General features: G+C 39.7%; 1 protein-coding gene across 2 annotated transcripts in view; it reads left to right on the top strand.

Annotated features, from left to right (window-relative positions):
- The window catches only part of myh15 (myosin heavy chain 15), a 149,645-nt gene extending 128,837 nt beyond the window's left edge, over nt 1-20,808 (top strand). For both annotated transcript variants that reach the window (XM_062974863.1, XM_062974864.1), the window contains 9 exons: nt 564-679; nt 4,131-4,323; nt 5,641-5,844; nt 9,728-9,853; nt 11,331-11,501; nt 11,791-11,895; nt 13,205-13,300; nt 17,257-17,394; nt 20,673-20,808. In XM_062974863.1, coding sequence (XP_062830933.1) covers nt 564-679; nt 4,131-4,323; nt 5,641-5,844; nt 9,728-9,853; nt 11,331-11,501; nt 11,791-11,895; nt 13,205-13,300; nt 17,257-17,394; nt 20,673-20,690 — 1,167 coding nt within the window. In that variant the 3' untranslated portion in view covers nt 20,691-20,808. The remainder of the gene's footprint in view (nt 1-563; nt 680-4,130; nt 4,324-5,640; nt 5,845-9,727; nt 9,854-11,330; nt 11,502-11,790; nt 11,896-13,204; nt 13,301-17,256; nt 17,395-20,672) is intronic.
- Nucleotides 20,809-21,646: the final 838 nt, after the last annotated feature.

Below are 21,646 nucleotides of genomic sequence, written 5' to 3'. Positions count from 1 at the left end.
TCTTTCTATTTGCTTTAGAATATAGGTGGTTAGGATGGCTACGAAACCATTGTTGGCTAGAAAAGACATTTGTGGAGTGGACAGAGATGAAAGTGACTAAAACTTGTATTCTGAAATATTCATGCTACTGTTGCAGCTGCTGTGCCACAGGTTGAGGTGTAGGCAGAATTACTTCAAATGATTTGTCAATATTTGTTGCATAGGAAAGTGGGGTCTCATAGTAAAGCAATTCTAGTAACAAGGCTTCTCTGACACTACTTGGAATTTACACAAAGTTGTTGGTACACAGAAGTATCTTGAATTTTTCAGCTGCATGAGCTGTCTTCTGCATCCTTCATCTTGTGTTGAACTGTGCAAATGAGCACAGCAGCAGATTCATAATTTGGAAAAGTTACTTCTTTGGATCCATCTCCCAGAATCCTGCCATGGCCACTAGCTATGCTGGTCCGGGGATTCTGGGGACACATAATCCAAAAATAACTTCCTCCAAACTTTGATTGGCTGTACAGTCTAGGCTTATGGGTTTTTTAAATGCAATGAAACATATGCTGCATATTTTTCAGGGAGCTCTGGAACACGAAGAAAGCAAAACATTACGTTTTCAACTGGAACTTTCCCAAATTAAAGCAGATTTTGAAAGGAAACTGGCAGAAAAAGAAGAGGAAATTGAAAACTTCAGGTATAGTGTCTTCACAAAAGCGTTCAGTCAAATAGTTGCAGCCAGGTGGTTCACTGAATCTAGCTACCAGGAGCACCTTTTTGGCTTCCCATTCTAAACTCAAAGCCCTGGTTAAGGACTTTCAAATCCTATATGGTTCTGGTCAGGCCCGTAGCCAGGATTTTGATTCGGGAGAGGCTGGGATTTTGGTTGGGGGGGGGGGGGGGGCTGAGTCTGGGTGAGAGAGGATCTACCCTCGCAAACCTTTTGTATCGTTATCCCAATACCCCCATGCATATGGGATATATTGAGCATGGTGATCAGATCATGATATGAATAAACATAACAGTTTAAATAATAAATGTAAGGCCTTCTCGTGGACCACCCTGAGAATTTCAGGGGGGGGTAAGCCCCTCAAGCCCCCCCCCCCCCAGCTACATGTCTGGCTCTGGTCCAAGTCATCTGAAGAACCATATCCTCTTGCTCATAATTTGAGATCCGCTGCAGAGGGCATTTTCTCTACTCCACCACCTTCACAGATACATTTGGTGGGAACAGCAAATGCAGCCTTTTCAGTGGCTTCCTTCAGGCCCTGGAACTCTCTTCTGAGTTCCAGGGCTTGCACCTTCCTTGCTATTTTTCCATTTTTGGGTTAAGGCTTTTTATTATTATTTTGGCAGGCCTAACTGCTTAAGGAGACTGGGCCTTGTTGGATTGTGCTGTACTCTCTGTCAGTGTTTTGTTTATTTGTTGTTCTTAATAGGCTTTTAAACCTGTTTTCATTATAGTAACTAATAATACTTTAAACTTTTGTATTTGGTATATTTTTAGCTATGCCTTTTTTATCCATTGTAAGCCATCTTGAGTCCCAAACTAGCAAAAATATTTGATACAAGTGATAGTGATAATTATAATAATTTATCAAGCCATTCTATACACCAAAAATGTGACAGAAGAGACAAGGGTTGGCAGCCGATAATATTTCTAGTTTTGAGTTTACATTGAGTTGGATCTAGAATTAAGTTAGTTGAATTTACTTTCCATTTTTATCAGTGCATTCATCCCTTAGGTTTCAACAAGATGTTAACTTCAACTAATGCATCCAACCCATTATTTTAAAACAGTCGGCATAAATGATCTGTGCTTCTTAACCATCTTCAAGATTTCTCAAACTAGAACTGCCAAATAAAATCTTATGTAGAAGAGGGCAATTTACTTCTGCTTATGAATCTGTTTTGCCATCTGCGCATGCTGTCTTAATTTGCAAAAATGTTGTTAAGACTGATCGATAATTACTGTCTGCACAATATGTTGACAAAAGGCATTAATAAACAAGAGGAAATAAACAAGAAAATACCAAAATTTTCCTTTCTTATTTGATAACATTATTCTAGGGGACAGATTCAAAATGAATTGATTTTACAGAGAGGATATTATTATAGCGGACCCCTTACCATATTTGCGAGTTGAACTTTTTTGGATTTGATTATCCATAGATTTGATTCATATGTTCTTTCTTACAATCTAGGTCAGATGTTCCCCAGGTGTTTTGGCCTACAACTCCCAGAAATCCCAGCCAGTTTACCAGCTTTCTGGGAGTTAAAGGCCAAAACATCTGGGGACCCACAGGTTGAGAACCACTGATCTAGGTCCTCAGCCACAACTCTTTGGTGAGCTCCTGTTGAAGTGCAAAGTTAACCATAGCACTATGCTGGAGGAGCTAGAGATTCCTAGAGAAAACAATTTTCTAAATATTTTTAGATCCTCTGGTGTGATTCTGGGGTCAGCTTCCAGTGGATGTTGATCATAAAATTGGACTGGAAGACCTAGAGATTCCTAGAAAAGTGTATGGGGTTTGCTTGTGATTTTTCCACTTTCACAGGTATTATACATACCTCTAACCCTTGTGCAAGTGAAGGACGTATTGTACCCTGTTTCCCCGAAAATAAGACAGGGTCTTATATTAATTTTTGCTCCCAAAGATGCACTAGGTCTTATTTTCAGGGGATGTCTTATTTTTCCATGAAGAAGAGCTCACATTTATTGTTGAACAACAAAATGAACATTTATTATATACTGTAAAGTAGTTGTCATCACAAACCAGCATAACCAGACAAACTATGAATCCTATCAAGAATTTCTTGTTACTACCATTATTTACATGTACAACAATCTATGGTACCTCTTGCAATTTAGGTTTCACAAGGTTTCCACGCTGATTTCTCTCTATTCTAGTTTCAATGTAGTCATGAATGATGAATAATATAATATACTATAATAATAATATGATAATATAATAATAATATAATGATATACAATATATTAATGAGATAATATAATATAGGATATAATAATAACAGAATATGATAATAATATGGTATTAATAGGATAATATAATAATGGGATATAATAACAGAATAGCATAATAATATAATAATAGGATAATATAATAGAATAATAGAATGGAATAGAATGATATAAAATATATTAATAGGATAATATAAAATGGAATATAATAATAACAGAATATGCTAATAATAATAAAATAATAATATGATAATATAATAGAATAATAGTATAGAATATAATGATATAAAATATATTAATAGGGTAATATAAAATGGAATTTAATAATAACTGAATAATAATATAATAATATGAAAATATAATAGAATAATAATAGAATAATAATATAATGATATAATAATAATAGAAAAATATAATATAATGATTTAAAATATATTAATAGGATAATATAATAATGGGATATAATAATAGTAACAGAATATGATGATAATAATATGGCAACAGAATAATAGTATAAAATAATCAGTTTCATGGCATAGGATAGGAAGATGAGAGGAGAATCCCAATGCATCCTGTACCTTTAAGGAGCAAAAGCAGCAGGACGAAAGCCCTCTTCCTTCCCTCCCTCCCACCCTCCCTTGCCCTGGCTCCAGGAGCTAATCAGAAGCCTCTGGGAAGCAAGGCAGCATGGCCAGGAGGGAGACGGAAGGAAGGAAGAAACGGCAGTGCAGCAGCAGCCACGGAAGGTTCTTCAAGCCTCGGCTGGGAGACAGGCAAGGCAAGGCAAGGCAGGGAGGGAGGGAGGCACAGAAAGCAAGCACTTTCCCTCCCTCCCTCCGGTGTATGAATGAGTGCTGCTTCTGCCCTGCAGCCATGCTTCCCAATGGAACTCTGCTGCAGCCTCAGTTGCTAGGTCTTACTTTCAGGGGAGGCCTTATATTTGGCAATCCCCCCAAACCCCTGCTAGGTCTTATTCTTTGGGGAGGTCTTATTTTCGGGGAAACACGGTAGTAGTAAAAATGTTACAATAATATCTTTGAGATACAAAAGAAATCAGTTAAAAGGTAGGCCTTGTTCAGATAAAAAGAGTTTGAAAAAGTTATGTTTACAATCCAAAATATATTTTCTAACAAACCCCTATCCCAATACTGTTTTTGAAAATCAGGAGAAACCAACAGCGTACCATAGACACATTGCAATCTACCTTGGATTCGGAAGCTAAGAGCAGGAATGAGGCCATTCGGCTGAAGAAAAAGATGGAAGGAGACCTTAATGAAATGGAAATCCAACTTAGCCATGCTAACCGACATGCTGCAGAAGCAACAAAGACCACACGTATCCTTCAGGCTCAAGTAAAGGTAACCTCATCCTATATCTTTTCCCCTGCATAGGTCGGGGAGGGGAACAGCTGGATACCAAGGACTGGCTTATAAGATAAACCAGAAAGGAAAGTGTTGTGGAGCTCTCCTACATTCCCATGGATATTTCTAAATCAAATTTGGAAACACCATATGCAAATGAACATTCCATGTAATTTGGATAAGACTATTCAAAAATAGTGTACACCATATATAGATGACCTACCTAGAGGGCAACTTTGGATTCATCTGCCATGACAGCAAGATCATCAACTGGTATATATCTTGTTGATGCACTAGGTTCCTAAAAGACAGGGGGAAACTCATCTAAATAAGACTTCTATATCCACAGGGAATATGTTCCTAGCCAGACCATGGTTACCTGAAACAATGGATTTGACCAAATGCAATTAAATTACTTCATGTCTGGTCCCAACATACCATAAAGTCATACTGAAGAACCTAGAAATTCCTTAGAGGAAATTCTCTCTAGAAATTTGTTTGGTCCTAGGGCAACTCTGTTATACTTCCAGGAAAAATATGTCATCGAATCATCTGGAGGATCTAGCAATTTGCTAAAGTGACCTTTTCCCCTGGGCACACACAAGTGGAACTGCTGATAAGGGATCAGCAAGTATGGAGTCTTACTTTTTAAGACTTTGCCTTTTTAATGCTGAGGTCTTATTTTCTCTTCATGGTTCACATGTAGACCAATTTTGAAGACCTCTTCCTCAAATGATGTGATTGTGTAATACCTAATACATCTACACCCACCCCGATGTGTACCAGAGATGTTGGGTTACAATTGCCACCAACTCAGCTGACAGACTGGATGGGGAAGATGAGAGTTGTGGTCCAGCAGATGCAGAGGGCCTCATGTTGGAGACCGATGCTCTGCACCAGGGGTCCTCCAACCTTTTTTGCAGAGGACTGGTTCATGGTCCCTCAGAGTGGGAAGTGTATTATAGTTTGAAAAAAAAAACATGAACATACCACATATATCTTATTTGTAGTGCAAAAAACATGAAAAAACAATACAGTATTTAAAATTAAGAACAATTTTAACCAACATAAACTTAGCAGTATTTCAATGGGAAGTGTGGGCCTGCTTTTGGCTCATGAGATAGTCAAGTTAATTAGGATTGTTGTTGTATGCTTTCAAGTTGTTTCAGACTTAGGGTGACCCTAAGTTTACAGTTTAGGTTGGGGACAGGGTAAATTACCTTGGGGAGCCGCATCCGGCAAACGGGCCTTATCTTGGGGACCCCTGCTCTACACAATAAGAGCGCAATGCTTGAGTAATTTATTTCTTTTCAGGATCTTCAAGTACAGCTTGATGATGCTACTCACTTGAATGAAGACTTCAAGGAGCAACTGGCTGTCTCTGACCGGCGGAACACTCTCCTTCAGTCGGAGCTGGATGAGCTACGGGCTCTGCTGGACCAGACAGAACGTGGCCGCAAACTAGCTGAGCAAGAGTTGCTGGAAGCCACAGAACGTGTCAACCTTCTGCACACTCAGGTTGAATCTCAAATAGATTTTGCCGACTTCCCCTACCCCCACACCCAGACATTACATAGAACAGTAGTTGAGGATAATGTAGATTTTGGACAAAATGTGGCCTCATTAGCAAGCATGCTTGTGCAAAGGTTGTTCATTCCCCAGGGGAGGAAGAAATTAAATTGCATATTACATGGTGAGCAATAATTTTAACATGTTTGTAGTTCACTGGCCTCTAGATAAAAGAAAATTGGCTTTGAACTACACTTTGGCGACCTCTACCACCTCTTAAAATGCCTTTGACTGTGCTTAAGATAATATTTACTCCACAAGAAAAATGTTTTTTCTCCTGTCGTGCTCTCTTTTCATCCAAATGATCTTCTTTACTTTTGCATTGCTCCCCCCCCCCAATTTCATATTCTTTTACAAGGACATTAAAGAATTATGCATTTCATTTCATTACAGGAATGTAATGTCCTGTTGCTTCTTTGAGTTCAGGGCAGCCAAACAACAAATTCTTTGGTGAGGGCATGACCCGACCACATAGTAAGCATTTAATGTCATAACGTTTCCACTGGAGAATCTTAATGTAGTTTCCTTCAGTGGAACAAATAAGACTTACAGAATACATAAATGCTTGATCGCTTTCTGTGTTATTTTCATATTCACAGTTTGGCATAAAATCATCATCCCAATATTGACATTATACTTAATTGTACAACAGAGTGGGCTGCATAGCAAATGTATAAGTCTGTTATTTTGATGAGGGCAACTTCAAGATGTCATTTTCTCTAAACTGTTTTGGATTGCCTAAAATGCAAAATACCACTTTATTTTTCTCACCAGAGAAAGGGCAAATGCTGTGAAATCATTGAATCCATTTTTCCAAAATCAAAATATATTCTTAGTTATACACTGATTTGCTTTTTTTACATGTGATCTAGATCCTCAGAAGTAGATTCTGCCTGGAAGCGTCAGCTGAGCCCCAAAACCATTTGCTGCCTGAAAAAGAGCAGCAAATGGTAACTCCCACACATTGCGGTCAAAGGGCATAGTAAAAAATCAACCAAGTTATGCTGAAACATGAGGCTGAACATCCCACAAGCACTGGCAGCAAAATAACAAATCCCTATCCATTTGCCAATTTTTAAAATACTCCAGATCTTCTGTCTGGGATGCCTTCCTCGTGTTTTCTAATGATAGAGACAACCCTATCTCATTGATCTTTATAGCCTCTTCTGAATCCCGATGGGACTAAATCGAAAGGCAGAATAAAAATAAAGCAAATTAACTAATAAGCAAATATTTGGGGGAGGAGTAACAAAAGGGTGTCCTGAAGGAACTTGATGTCACAAAAAGTCACTCAGATTCGTCATGACTTGGATGCTAGCTTAGATGCAATGCCAAGTGAGATAACCGAGGCACCTGTCTGTCCTATTTTGTGGGATTCGTTTCAGCTAATTCACCTGGATGACGTGGACAGGATCCTTGGTGCGGTGAGAGCGACCACTTGTGCCACGGATCCTTGCCCCTCTTGGCTAATCAAATCGGCCAGAGGAGGGTTGGGAGGTTGGTTTTTGAAGATAATTAACTCCTCATTGGCTCAAGGTAAATTTCCATCTGCCCTTAAAAAGGCTATAGTGAGGCCTATTCTGAAGAAGGCCTCCCTTGATACGACCATGTTGAGCAATTACAGACCAATCTCGAACCTACCTTTTTTGGGCAAGGTCCTGGAGCGGGTGGTTGCCTCGCAGCTCCAGGGTTTCTTGGATGACACTGATTTTCTGGACCCATCTCAGTCCGGCTTTAGACCTGGTCATAGTACTGAGACAGCTCTGGTTGCCTTGGTGGATGACCTCCACAGGTAACTGGACAGGGGGAGTGTGACCCTGCTGGTTCTCTTGGACATCTCAGTGGCTTTCAATACCATCGACCATGGTATCTTTCTGGGTTGGCTCTCCGGGATGGGCCTTAGGGGTACTGCTTTGCAGTGGCTCCAGTCGTTCCTGGAGGGCTGTTCCCAGTTGGTGAAGCTGGGGGACACCTGCTCGGACCTTTGGGGTCCTGCAAGGTTCCATTCTGTCCCCCATGCTTTTTAACATCTACATGAAACCGCTGGGAGAGGTCATCCGGAGTTTTGGAGTGCGGTGTCATCTCTACGCAGATGACACCCAACTCTACTACTCTTTTCCACCAAACTCCAAAAAAGCCTTTCAGATACTGGACCAGTGCTTGGTGGCTGTGATGGGCTGGTGAATAAGCTGACAAGACAGAGGTCCTCCAGGTCAGTTGTATGTCTGATCGGGGTATTGGGTGGCAACCTGTGCTTGATGGGGTCACACTCCACCTGAAGGCGCAGGTCTGCAGCTTGGGGGTCCTCCTGGACTCATCACTGACGCTTCATGCTCAGTTGTCGGCGGTGGCTGGGAGAGCCTTTGCACAATTAAAACTTGTGTGCCAGCTATGACCATACCTCATGAAGTCTGATCTGGCCATGGTGGTCCACGTCTTAGTTACCTCTAAATTGGACTATTACAATGCACTCTACATGGGGCTGCCTTTGAAGACAGCCTGGAAACTTTAATTAGTCCAACGCTCAGCAGCCTTGTTTCTAACTGGAGCCTGATATAGGGAGCGGCCAACTCTCTTGTTTAAGGAGCTCCTCTGGCTGCTGTTCATTTTCTGGACCCAATTCAAAGTGCAGGTGATCACCTACAAAGCCCTGAATGGTTTGGGACCCTACCTTTGTGATCGTCTCTCCCCCTATGAACCTGCACGATCTCTTCAGTCGTCGGGGAGGTCCTCCTCGCTTCCGCCACTGTCACAAGCGTGATTGGTGGGGACGAGAGAGAGAGAGACTTCTCTGTAGTGGCCCCCAGCTCTGGAACTCACTCCCTAGGGAGATCAGGCAAGTCCCCACCCTGATGGCATTTTGGAAGAGCCTAAAAACATGGCTTTTCACCCAGGCCTTTGGTTAAGATCGGCCATCCCCATCATAATCATAATTACATTCCTCGACCCTTTTGTATTGGTCGCACTTCTCCTGGTTACTTGACACTAGCTCAGGGCTCTTCTCATCCCAAAATTGGCCTCAAACGAATTGGTGGCACTTTATGTTTCTGAGTTCGCAACTTATAATGTGCACTTTGCTAATTATCATTGCAACTTCACTGTTTTTAATTCTATGTTTTTAGTAAGCGTGTTTTATTTTTCTGATCAATGTTTAAATATTATAACTGGTGCTGAGTCCCCTCTGGGGGAGATGGTGGCGGGATATAAATAAACTTATTATTATTATTATTATTAAAAGTGATTCCCACAGAATGCATTTTCCTCACCCTAATTTAAATCTCATGTCCCCACCACCACCATTTTAGGAGAGGGGAGTATTTTAGGGCTCCTTAATACACAAAGGAAAGGAGATCGGGATGGGAAGAAGGAGAAAATAAGTTCACCATTTATTATTTTGGGGTACTTTGGAAGAAAAAAATAAAGTGGCATTTTAATGCTAGTAATGTGCAGCATTTAGGTCCAAACCACTACAGAGCCATTGTCTTCCTTCTCTCTTTAAAAACAGAATGCTCCATTCCACTTGGGATCGCAATTGGATTTAGGTCTAATTTTGTTCATTATTTAGGAAACATATTATAGTTAAGAATGACCAATTGGTCTGTGTATATAAAGATTGGAACCATTACTTTTTGGGGGCTACAACTCCCAAAGTAGCCAATGGCTAATAGATGCTGGGAGCTGCAATCCAAAAAGGTAATTTACCAAAATTTGCCAGTGAAATAGAGCTCAGTCAGCATTGTGCCTCATCAGCACTAGCCCCAGGAAGTGATAAAGATGATCTTATATTTCTGATGAATGATGACTCTTTTGTCCCTTTTCCTTCCAAATCAAGAATACAAGCTTGATCAGCCAGAAAAAGAAACTAGAGAGTGATATCTCTCAAATGCAAAATGAAGTTGAAGAAGCCATTCAGGAGTGCAGGAATGCTGAAGAAAAAGCCAAGAAAGCAATCACTGATGTAAGTTGGATACCACTCCTGCATGTGCCTATTCTAATCTTTTAAAAAGAACCTGTTAATCATTCCTGAATCAGGTCTTATGAATATTAATTTATTTCGATATACGGTACTAGAATGTTTTTCTTCTTCCAGTATAATAGAATTTAGAACTCTGCCATCATTCAGAAGGATGTATGACATTCTGAAGAATGAAATCTCCAATATCTCTTTAGGAATCTTCTTGCAGATTGGTTATCATTAACATTGAAAAACCTGCAGTGTAGTAGGTGGAATTAATGAACTGCAGTCTTCAAAAACTGAGAGGAATGAATGTCTCCCTGAAACCTAGAATTAAAATTCTGAAGTGTAAGATATTTCCACTTTAACTTGTATTTCTATTTTACATAGATGTTTCAGGTCCAGATATCTGAAGGACCTTATCTGCCTACATGAGCCCCTTCCTGCCAGCCTTCAAGATGCTTAGGGGAGGACTTCTCTCAGTTGTAGTACCTTTCTAGGCACATTTGATAGATCCAGAAGAGAGGGCATTTTGGTAGCTGATTTCAAACTTTGAAACTCACTCCCTAGGGGAGCTAGATTGGTTCCCTCCATGCTTATCTTCTGCCTATTCCAACAGACTTTCAGGAGTTGACTGCAATGCACTTTTAATGGTGTGCTGTTTTGTTGTTTATTTACTTATACAAATACCTTATTTTGGGGGAGAATATATAAATAGTTTTAATTCTATAGAATAATTATTTGATTAAAATAGTTTGTAAAGGTGGGAAATACTACTAGTAGTGAATAAGGAGATTATCAGAATTTAGGTCATGATTGAATCACATGTGGTCCTAAACCTAAGGAAGTAAGGGCTGATAGAAAGAGAAACTTGGTGGGCTTGCCTAATTTAGGCTTTCATTCCATTCACTGCTGACTTCAGCTCCTAACCGATTATCATAATGCCCTCAGTGGAAAAGAAAAGCTTTCTTGCCCCATATTTAGTAACATCATTAATATGTATAATATAGTGACCCGCTATTAGTGGTGTGTTCACTTCGGGGAGGTTTGCCTAGCATCCAACTTGCTGTCCTTTCAGAACCAGGCTAAGACTTAGTTCTCTCGGGGCATTTAAGTCTTATTAAATTAGTTTCTTTCAATTAATTTAGTAGTTTTATCTCCTGCTGGTTGATTATTTTATTTTAAAAAGTGCCCCTGAAAGCTCCATTGTACTGACTTATGCAGCTGGGTTTTTCTGCTCAGTTGGAGTCTTTTACAAGATCTGTTGTGCAATTTTTTGGAAATATTATTTTAATTATTTTTGTATGATATTAAGGTATTTGTTTTATAGACATCAAACAAATAAGCAATGTTGTTAAATAAAGCTGTGGTTGGTAATGCTTTGAATCTATCCATGTATTTCATGGTTGCTGAATCATCAAGCCTAATAGACCTCTTAGTGGGTTTTGGGGCATAATTTTGCACCTTTATCTCATTGTAGGCCTCCATGATGGCTGAAGAACTTAAAAAAGAGCAAGATACCAGTGCTCACCTGGAGCGAATGAAAAAGAACATGGAGCAGACTATTAAAGATCTGCAAAAGAGACTGGATGAAGCAGAGCAGATTGCTCTCAAAGGGGGCAAGAAGCAGATTCAAAAGCTGGAATCCAGGGTATGTACCTAAGAGTCTATTGCTATCCCAGTTCAAGACTCCAGCCTCCTTTGTTGAAAAAAAAAATGTGTTCCTATTTTAGGTGAGAGTTTACTTCTAAACAGATTTGTTATGTAACAGGGAATATTGTAAAGGACATTCAATACTGATACCAGGTCTTTTAGTAAATAACGTTGAACCACATTCAGTAGACTTAATTTTTAATATTGAGTTCTTTGAGTTGTTGCTATGAAGCAGAACCACTCTGAAGACAATGCTTCTGCTCTATACACACAATTTGAATGTGCAGGTCCGTGAGCTGGAAAATGAACTAGAGGCAGAAGTTCGTCGTAATTCAGAATCTCTGAAAGGAGTCCGCAAATATGAGAGGCGCATCAAAGAGCTTACTTACCAGGTAATCATAATTAAATAGATCAGCTGCAATATTGTATATTTACTTACCAAATACAGAGGCTAGCCCTGTCACAGAAATAAAGTAGAATTGCAGGAGACTTTGCATATCCATGCCAGTAACTAACAGCCCAAGGATAAATCTCAGCAGCTCCTTTTTCCCTTCTCTCTCTGTCATCCCCCACATTGCCTGAAGTAGCTCTTAGAAGACTGAGATGTCTGGATCAAAGATGCTTCTCTGTTATTGTACAAGTTTTCTCTCATTTTCTGTCTCTCCCTCCTTCTGAGCCCCTCAGTCATGCCAGGAAGCATGGAAGGAAGAAAATGAGAATGTAAGTTTGCAGATAGGAAGCCAAGCATGAAGCTTTCAGTGCAGCCTTGGAGCAGTAGCAAAATCAGCCATTTTTGTTGTCTTCATTGCTCCCAGAATATAACGTGCCGATTGCTGTATCTGTACAGACAGTCCACCTTATCCACAGATTCTGTATCCACAGATTCAACCTCCCATTACTTGAAAATAATTTTTAAAAATTACAAAAAATCTTAATTTTGCCATTTTATATAAGTGACACAATTTTATTACATCATTGTAGATCACCAGGGAACCAAACCTCAGTAGTTACCACTGTAAGCTTTCATACGCAATGGATAATTTAGCTCAGGAGCTGCTACATGAAGACTATTACACAGAGATATGTTGAGCATTTATCTGAGTGATCCTTGTTAGCTCTTTTGCTCTTGCTTCAGAGAGTCAAAACCAAACAGCATCCATACTAACTTGTCAGGAAACAAAACAAATATTAGGAGCCCAAGTCTATTGGGATGATAAGTCCCTACATTCTTTCCAGGTTAAGCCTGAAATCTATATTTAATGGTTGAGTCCCTTAAATGGTTCTGTCTATGGATATCAGTCTCCATAGAGCTATTCCCATCTCCACTATGAGCTGGTTAGGTGGTTGCTTAGCAGCAGAGCAATGCAATCCATTACCTGTTTAATTATATAAGGAAGGAAAACACTACTGATCGTGTTAACTGTAGGCTTTTTACCATTTTTGACTTTTCCCCTTGCCTTTCTGGTGTTCACTGGTGATTGTGGGACAAGACAGAGTATTCCTGCATAGGCCAACCCAAGTTCCATAGAAAAAATAATGGTTGCAAAGATCACGATGATGATTTTTCCAAGAGTTTCAAAATTCTACATTTCCCATGAAGCACTCCATTTCCCATACTAAAATCAGTCATTTGCCCGTCCTAATATATAATTACTGGATGTCTCCCACAAATTTATTTTTTATTCCTTTGATACTTTAAAGGCAGAGGAAGACAAGAAGAACCTGGTAAGAATGCAGGAGCTGACTGATAAACTGCAGCTGAAAGTGAAAAGCTATAAGCACCAAGCTGAAGAAGCTGTAAGTTGTCGTGTAATGAAGATATGGAGGTCTTTGGCCCACCAGATATTTTGGTCTGCGTTTTCCATCTGTTCCGCCCAGCATAGTAAAAGTCTGTAGAAGTTACAGTTAAAAAACCTGAGAATGAAGGAAGAATTAACTTAAACTCTGGTGGGAATAACTAAGATGAAAGCATCTCCTTCAAATTATGAAAAGAAGACAACATTCTGATATGATTAATTTTTATAATGTATTTTAATGATGTATTTTTATAGTTTTAATTGATTATATGTACTGTTTTTGTTTTATTATTATGTTCTTGGCATTAAATGTTGCCAACTGTTGTAAGCCGCCCTGAGTCCCCCCGGGTGAGAAGGGCGGGGTATAAATTCTGGAAATAAATAAATAAAATAAATGATTTGCTTTGTTTTAAGGGAGTGATTCCCAACCTTTGGGCCTCCAGGTGTTTTGTACTTCAACTCCCAGAAATACCAGCCAACTTACCAGCTGTTAGGAAGTGTGGGAGCTGAAGTCCAAAACACTTGGAGGCCTAAAGGTTGGGAACAACTGTTTTAAAGAAAGTATTAGAACTTAGACTGCAAGTGTCATAATCATATTAATACTCATCATTTCTCCCAAGATGGGGACTCAAGGTAGCTTACAAAATAAAACACATACAATATGGTTAAAGCATGCAAAAAACAACAACACCCCAATATTAAAATATAATTAAATTACCCAAATGTTCAAGCATATGATATAAAATATTAAAAGGTAGTTTAAACCAGAATATGTAAAACAGTACAGCACATTCTTAAAAGCCCTCTCTTTGAAGACAACAAGATTTTTAATATTTTTAAGTATATCCCTTTCATTCTTTAAAATAAGAAAAAGGATTCACACAAACATGCATTAAATTCATAGTGGGTTTGCTTGATTATTTTTAAAGTTATACATAAAAGAGTTCAGAACCACAGTGAGGAGGGATTAAAAAAATCACCCCTTTAAAACTGCTATTTGCATTGCAGTTTAAAAGAATTGTTATTGATGCTAAGCTTCGATTTGGAGGTTTTTCATCAGAACTGTGGTGTGGGATGCAAGGGTTAAGAAAAAAGGACTTCACCCATGCCACAGTTCTGAATCATCTCAGTCCCATCCACAGCTGCTGTTTACAGTTGAAATAATAAACACTCACAAGGCCAATCCACACTTCTAAGAAGGCATGCAGTTTGGCATCAACTTTAGTGACAGTTGGATTCTTATGAATTCTTACATTCCTTGTGCCAAGCGGGGAGTCTGGAAATGTTTCCAGTAATGTGTCTTTCTTTTTCAATATGCACATTTTCTCATCTCCAAGAGAACAGGAGACAGTTTTTAGAGTGCATATAAAATCCTTGCTATTAGTGCGTCTTAAACTATCTGACTGAATCACAGAAAAAGAGTTAAAAAGGACCACAGGGCCATCCAGTCCAATTGCTGTCATGCAGGACACACAATCACAACACTGCTGACAAATGGTCATCGGCCTCTGTTTCAAAACTTCCTGAGAAGGAGACTCCATCATAAAGTGTAGTCCATTGTTGAATAACTCTTGCCATCAGGACATTTTTCCTAATATTTAGGTGGAATCTCGTTTCCATTAGTTTGGATCTGTTGCTCCATGTTTTAGGGCACATCTACATGGACACTATAACCTAAGGCGGGCAAGTATTGGCTCTGTGACATTTATATGATGCACAGAGCCATCTAGCCCCTAATGCAGGGCACACTTAATGTTAGGGAAAGTTGGAGAATGTTCCCAAGCTTCCCCAGATTTCAAGGTAGTGTAAACAATTGAGCTGATTCTGGTTCGGAATAGACCGAACATGAGTCAGTACACCCATTCTGTGTTGTGTGGCACTTACCTGTGTCGTGCTGCCATTGTCATAATGTTGGGCATGGAGCTCCCAATTGTTCCTGTTCATTCCTAGGTGCCTTACCTAATGTAAGCAGAGGCACTCACATGACTCAGGGAGATGAGGGGGATTGATCTCCTCCTCCCCTGCCCTCTCTAAGTCACATGGGTTCTTTTGCTTACATTGGTAAAGGCATCCACAGGGACAACCAAGAGCACCTTGGAGCTCCTTACAACACAGGTACAGGGGTCGAAACAGGTTTGGATTCTTCTTCACTTCTGCTGCAACAAGACAGAAGGGGACAGTGTAGCTGCCCCAGGACCAGTCTGGAGTACTGTCATATTGAACTGGCCATGTAGGTGGGCCCTTAGTCATGGGAACAACAAAAAACAAGTTTGCTTCATCTTCCACATGACATCCTTTCTAATATTAACATGGCTATCATGTCACCTCTTAACTTTCTCTTCTCCAGGCTAAACATACCCAACTCTCTAAGACTCTTGCCATGGTTTCCACCTCCTTTACCATTTTAGTTATTCTTCTGTGACATGTGAGGCTAGCAGTAATTTTTTCTATGTATCAAGAAATAGAACCACGTTTGGCCATAATTTTTCTTTCTTTTCTGAACACTCTGAAGGACTGATTGGTAATGGTTCATGGACCAGCATGAGTCTATAGACCACCTCTTAAGTAGCACTGCCTGTGACAGTTTCTGAAACTGAGAAAACTCCCTTGCCCATGGGGTAGTCTCTCCCTAATACTGTATATTGTGTCTGCACACATACATCATACAAAAAGAATATTTCTTATCGGCCATACCAGCTTGTTCAAAAAATATAATTTTATAATTATGCTTGTGAATTACACCTGGAACTCACACCTGAATGTAAAAGGGAATGAGTCTCAAAATATATTGCTTACCATCACAAAGCTAAATACAGTTTCATTATGCCACGGAACAGAAAATGAATTATACGTTGGCACAAAATCATTTGTCTTAGCATTCAACTGCATGACAAATGATGCCACTCTGTCGTAAAACATTTCATTTTGTGTTCTGCTTTTGCCTCAGTAAATATCATAGATAGATCTGACTTAATGCACTAAAGATCAGAAACAACGTCTGTTTCTGCTTTAATTTAATTGAAAAGCTGTAGTACAGGCACAAGTTGTAGAAGGCAATTTGCGGTGGGGGCGGGGGTTCCTTCTAAAATGAGGGCTCTCAAAGGGTGAGACAGACTTATGCTTACATGCTGCTAGGGCAAGTATGAGCACACATTAAAATGTCTATAATTCTTGCTTAGGTCGTAAGGAAAAATAGGAAACTTCCTTTTCCTACAATACACCCAGCCCCTGTTCCAACCTACTTCCCATCAGTGTTGACTGATGCGAGTGGTAACTAAAGGAATGTTCACTAATGAGTTTCTACTAATGAGGAGGTTTGTGTTTCTGTGAGTTACTTCACTTGAATCCCTCAGTCTGAAGTTGGTATGATTTTATGTAGATCTTTTCCTCATCCCACCATCCCTACACTGTGGGTTCTCTTCACAATACAAAATTATAGCACCACAATGCCACATAAACTGCCATATCAACATACTATGGAATCCTGTGGTTTGCATTTTATAGAGAGGTATTTAGTATTCCCAGCTAGAGAACTTTATTGCCTCACGAAACTACAAATCCCAGGATTCCATAAGTTCCATAAAGTGGAACCACAGCACTGTAGTTGTATATCAAAGGGCCCCCGGTTCCAGATTTGGCAACTAATGCCACTTGATTTGTTTATTATCCCTTAGTTATTCATTGGGAGACTTGCAATAACGACATTTGAGAGTTTTCTGTATTAAGATCATTTCTTTTTTTCTTCCTTACAGTATCTGGAGTTTTTGTAGCCTATTGGTTATCTTTGTTGGGTATGATGGGGGATGTGGTCAACATATATAAAAAGGAACAAATGGTGGAAAGGGGATACCTAGGCCAGTTATCAGTGGCCTGCTTCATGTTGCAAAAGACAACTACTTGCTAGATTAAGGTGATGATTTTTTTCTTGTCTCTTTGTTCCTTTCTTGCCCCTAACAGGAAGCTCAAGCAAACCAATACCTTACAAAGTACAGGAAACAACAGCATGAGTTGGATGATGCTGAAGAAAGAGCAGAAATAGCAGAATCCCAGGTCAATAAGCTGAGGACCAAGTCAAGAGACATAGGCATGAAAAAGGTATGTCATTCTTAATTAGATGAATTTGTTAGTGGAGTTTTGGTTAGAACCCATGAAAAAGCCAGGAGAGGTAGACAGACATGCTTCTAAAGACCTGCCTCTGAGGGTGCATCTACACTGTGGAATTAATGCAGTTTGACACACTTTAACGACCATGGCTCCATGCTGTGGAATCCTGAGAGCTATGGTTTGGTGAAGCACCAGCACTCTTTAGCAGAGAAGGCTAAAGATCTTTGAAAACTACAGTCCTATCATTCCATAGCATTAAGAACAATGGTAGTTAACGTGGTGTCAAACAGCAGTAATTCTACAGTGCTTTTTATGTATTATTGAATGGTTCACATAAAACCATGTTTTTGCAGGAAAACAACCACATTTGAAAGCCACCTCCACAACTTCTGGAATTTGGAAATTCAGTAATTGATGTGTCACAACATTCTTTCTTGTCAAGGATGAGAACGAGAACATTTTTTGCATCCCTGGTGCCAGAGAACCACCAGGCTCTAGTGCACATGTGACAAACTCAAGGCTCACGGGGCAAATATGGCCCACTATGTCATGCTGGACTACAACTCTTGTATTCCTCATCATTAGACATCTTGACTAGAGCTGATCGGAGTTGTGATACAGTTGTGATCCGGAAAGATTCAATTTGTTCTGTTTAGTCAGAATAGTGGGGTTTGAATTTAGATACAAGGCTTGTAGATATAATGTGTGGCTTTAAAATGTCCTTTAACTTTTTCTCCAACCTCAGAGCCAAAAATATTGTTGGGCTGCAATTCCCATTATCCCCAGTCCACATTCAATAACATCTGGGGATCCAAACTGGGTAAAATCTAAATAGCATCAACCACTATGTAAAAAAGTATATTCTTGGCCCTCTGTATCCACAGATTCTCCATCCATGGATTCAACGGCCCTTTGAAGGCAATCATAAGGCTGATGTAGCCCTCAATGAAAATGAATTTGACACTCCTGCTCTAGTGTGTTGATGATCAGGATTAGCTAGGGTTGAAGGGAGTTATAAGCAGGAGGTTGGCCTGGATGGCCCATGTGGTTTCTTCCAACTCTATATTCTATGATTCTATAATTATACACACATTGTAGGCCCTAGGAAACCTTTTGACGGTGTGATTTAAAAGTTCTACACCGAAAGCATATTAACATTATGTTATTTCAGTCCAAGCTAAACTTAACTGAAGCTTGCCTACTACATATTAATTATCCAAGATAAATGTTTATGCCCCTGTAATTGTGCCTTTGGAAGGACTATAATTAATTAATTCATAAAATTTCAATTTGAGACTGGAAGGGCTGACAATAGATTTTTTAGGATGTGGATTACACCCTAACACATTTAAAATTGGCAGTTAACATCTTTAGTTGGTGCTGATTTAAATTATTTTGGCAGCTACTATTCATATTTTCTGTGGGGTTTTTTAATCAGCATTATTTCCTCTAATGATGGGTACTGAGAAAAATTGTATTCACTAATAAAAGCTCCCGAATGAAAGCTCCCACAGAACAGTAGAGGCTAAGAAAGAGGACTCTGCTGGCACAGAGCTTAATCGTATGATGCTGTTGTCATGGCCACTATTCTGGGGACTCTGTGGGGGGATGCTGGAGTGGGAAAGCATGAAGCCTTGCTGCCTGTGTGGAACAGCAGAGCTCCTACTTTCCCAGGATGTCTATAGCAGGCGCAGTAAAAACACAACCACTTCCTCCACAGGTGATGAGAGGGCCTGCAGCTTCTGCAGCTTCTCCTTGTGAGTTTACAACTCTGTAATAAAAGCTCTGTTTGATTTCTCAATGCAGAGTGGAGGTGACAAATTCTAGCAATTTTTGGAAACTTGGAGGCGGCCAATTCTTAGCCAACTCAAAACGCAAAGAAGCTGTGTACAATATATTATTCCCCCTGTTCCTGTTTTGCAAATATTACAGAACCACAACTGTGAAAGAAGAATCCTGTTGCCACAGGTTAAAGATCAGTCTAGTCCAGTATCCTGTGGACACACACACACACAACTGTGAGAAGCCCAGAAAGTAGAATGTGAAGTTTACAGAGTCTGTTTTTCATGTTAACGCCTGACAACTGGCACTGACAGGTGTCGTGTTTCTAATCCTAAAGGGAATCCAGAGAATGCTAGACTCTAGATAGCTCATTAAATAAAAATTTCTTTTTTTTTCCTCTGGAAGCATATGAAGTGACACATATTTTTCCCCCCAAAGCTACACTAAACATCCAAAGCCTCGTTCTAGCAGAGGAATTTGTTCTTCATTTCACCTTTCAAGTTTCTATTCCACAATACCATTCAGATTGGGCTCAGGAAATCCACAGAGATAAAATGTGTGTGTGTGTGTGTTTACTTAACATATCTTGCTATACCAGGCCTCTAGACTTTTTGGAAACCAAGGTTGTTCATAATTAAAAACGTTCTTAATTCCAAATGGCCTGCCCTGCCAACAGCTAATATTTGAAGAGACATACACTGTGCTTTTTAATAATGTTGAAGATGCTCTAACTTTTATCATTGCAATGCTTGCCTGTTATTAAGCCTCTGCGTTCTACACAGCCATATTTCTCCTGCAGTATCTTTTGAAGCCTGGCAATCTCTTATTCCTGCCCAGCGCTTTGTATGCAATCTCACATTTCTGTAGTGTCTTGGGCTGCAAATTCTGGGCATCACGAAAAGCAACAAATTGTTGCTCATTTAATTTGTTGTGATGGAGATGGGATGCTTCTTGGATTTTTTTTTACCTCAGATGCCAAAATAACTTGGCTGCCTTTGGGTATTTTAACTTGAATGAGTTGTTGGTGGTTGGGGATTATATTGATCTTCTTCTTGAGGCAATAAACTTCCTTGGATTGGGGTGCTTTTTCCCTTCTCTCAAAATATTTGGACTGACTTGCTGAGATTGTCTTTTTATAGCCTGATTCCCTATATTATAGTTCACCAAATTGGATTACTACACCCTTAAACCTGATATAGATATCGTAGCTGAGTAGAATATATGTGCAAGGCACCAATGCCAATTTCATGACAGTAAGTCCTCTCTTAATGGGAGGACATATTAGGAAACTAAGAGTAAATGGATATCAGGGAGCAGAGTGAGAAACTCATTTTATATAATACCTATATGTTTATTTGATCAATGAATATTTAGTCAGAAATAAGTTTCCCTGGTTCAGTGGGTATAAAGGACTGCTGCTATAAGAAGCAGTATAATGATTTCTGTTGTGCTTCAACTGTGCTATTATCTTTTATAATGCATTTCAGGTCCATGATGAGGAGTGAATGCATTTTACCTTGAATAGCTGGTGGCTGGAATGGTGTTTGCATAGAGAGCATCCGTCTAATGCCGGTGCAAAAGAAAACAGACACCCTGAAAAATAAAGATCAAATCAATATTTAATGTTTGCTTTCTATTTCTTATTGAGTTATATTTTTCCAAGCACTGATGATAAAATATGGGGAAATAACTTCTGTTAAATCTTATATTAATTCTTACTTTCTGGTGTCAGAGAAAGAAGACCTGAGTTGGACAGGTCCCAAACGCATCCCTAGACTTAAACATCAAATCTTTTATGAATTGAATAGGGTAACTCTACTGAGCATGTGGGCAAGGCAAGCACTGAAAATCCAATGGCCTAATATGGCTTGCACATTTCCCAATATCTAAACCAGTTGAGCTTTGGTTTTCTATTTTGTGGGCAAACAAAACAAGGTGCAAGAGGCCTAGTTGCTATTCCTGGAGGCTTTCTAAAGTAAAAATAGCAGTTTTTCCCCACGAAACCTAAAAAAAAAGATAGAGAGAATTCTCCAGGTTCCGGTGACGGACTAGGACTTGTCTAAAGACTCTGGGAGTGAAAAGGCCATTTCCTTGCCATAGGATTCCCATCCTGGGTTTAGAGCAGTGGTTTCTAACATGTGGCCCATGGACCACCAGTATTCCACAAGAATTTAAATATGGTCCGCGGTCTCAACGTTACTGTGATGTCTCATGGGCCATGTAGTCCCCTTCCTAGTATTATTGTGGCAGACGAAGAGGAAAACTTGGGTTTCCCACCGTTTCAGCCAGAATTGGAGCCCCTGCACCTGCAAGATGTTTGCCCACAAGAAGTCAGCCAAACAAGCCTTGAGCAGAAATCTCCCCCGTTCTCTCGCCGGGATAATTATAATCGAGATAGAGGCGCTAGGGAGGCGAAGTGCCGAAGCGCCAGAATCGCTGCCAGACAATTAGCTGATTAAGC

This window comes from Anolis carolinensis, chromosome 3 (genome assembly GCF_035594765.1).
Source record: "Anolis carolinensis isolate JA03-04 chromosome 3, rAnoCar3.1.pri, whole genome shotgun sequence".
Lineage (NCBI taxonomy): Eukaryota > Metazoa > Chordata > Lepidosauria > Squamata > Dactyloidae > Anolis > Anolis carolinensis.
Note: the sequence above shows the minus strand (reverse complement) of the source record. Positions and strands in the feature narration are given on the sequence as shown.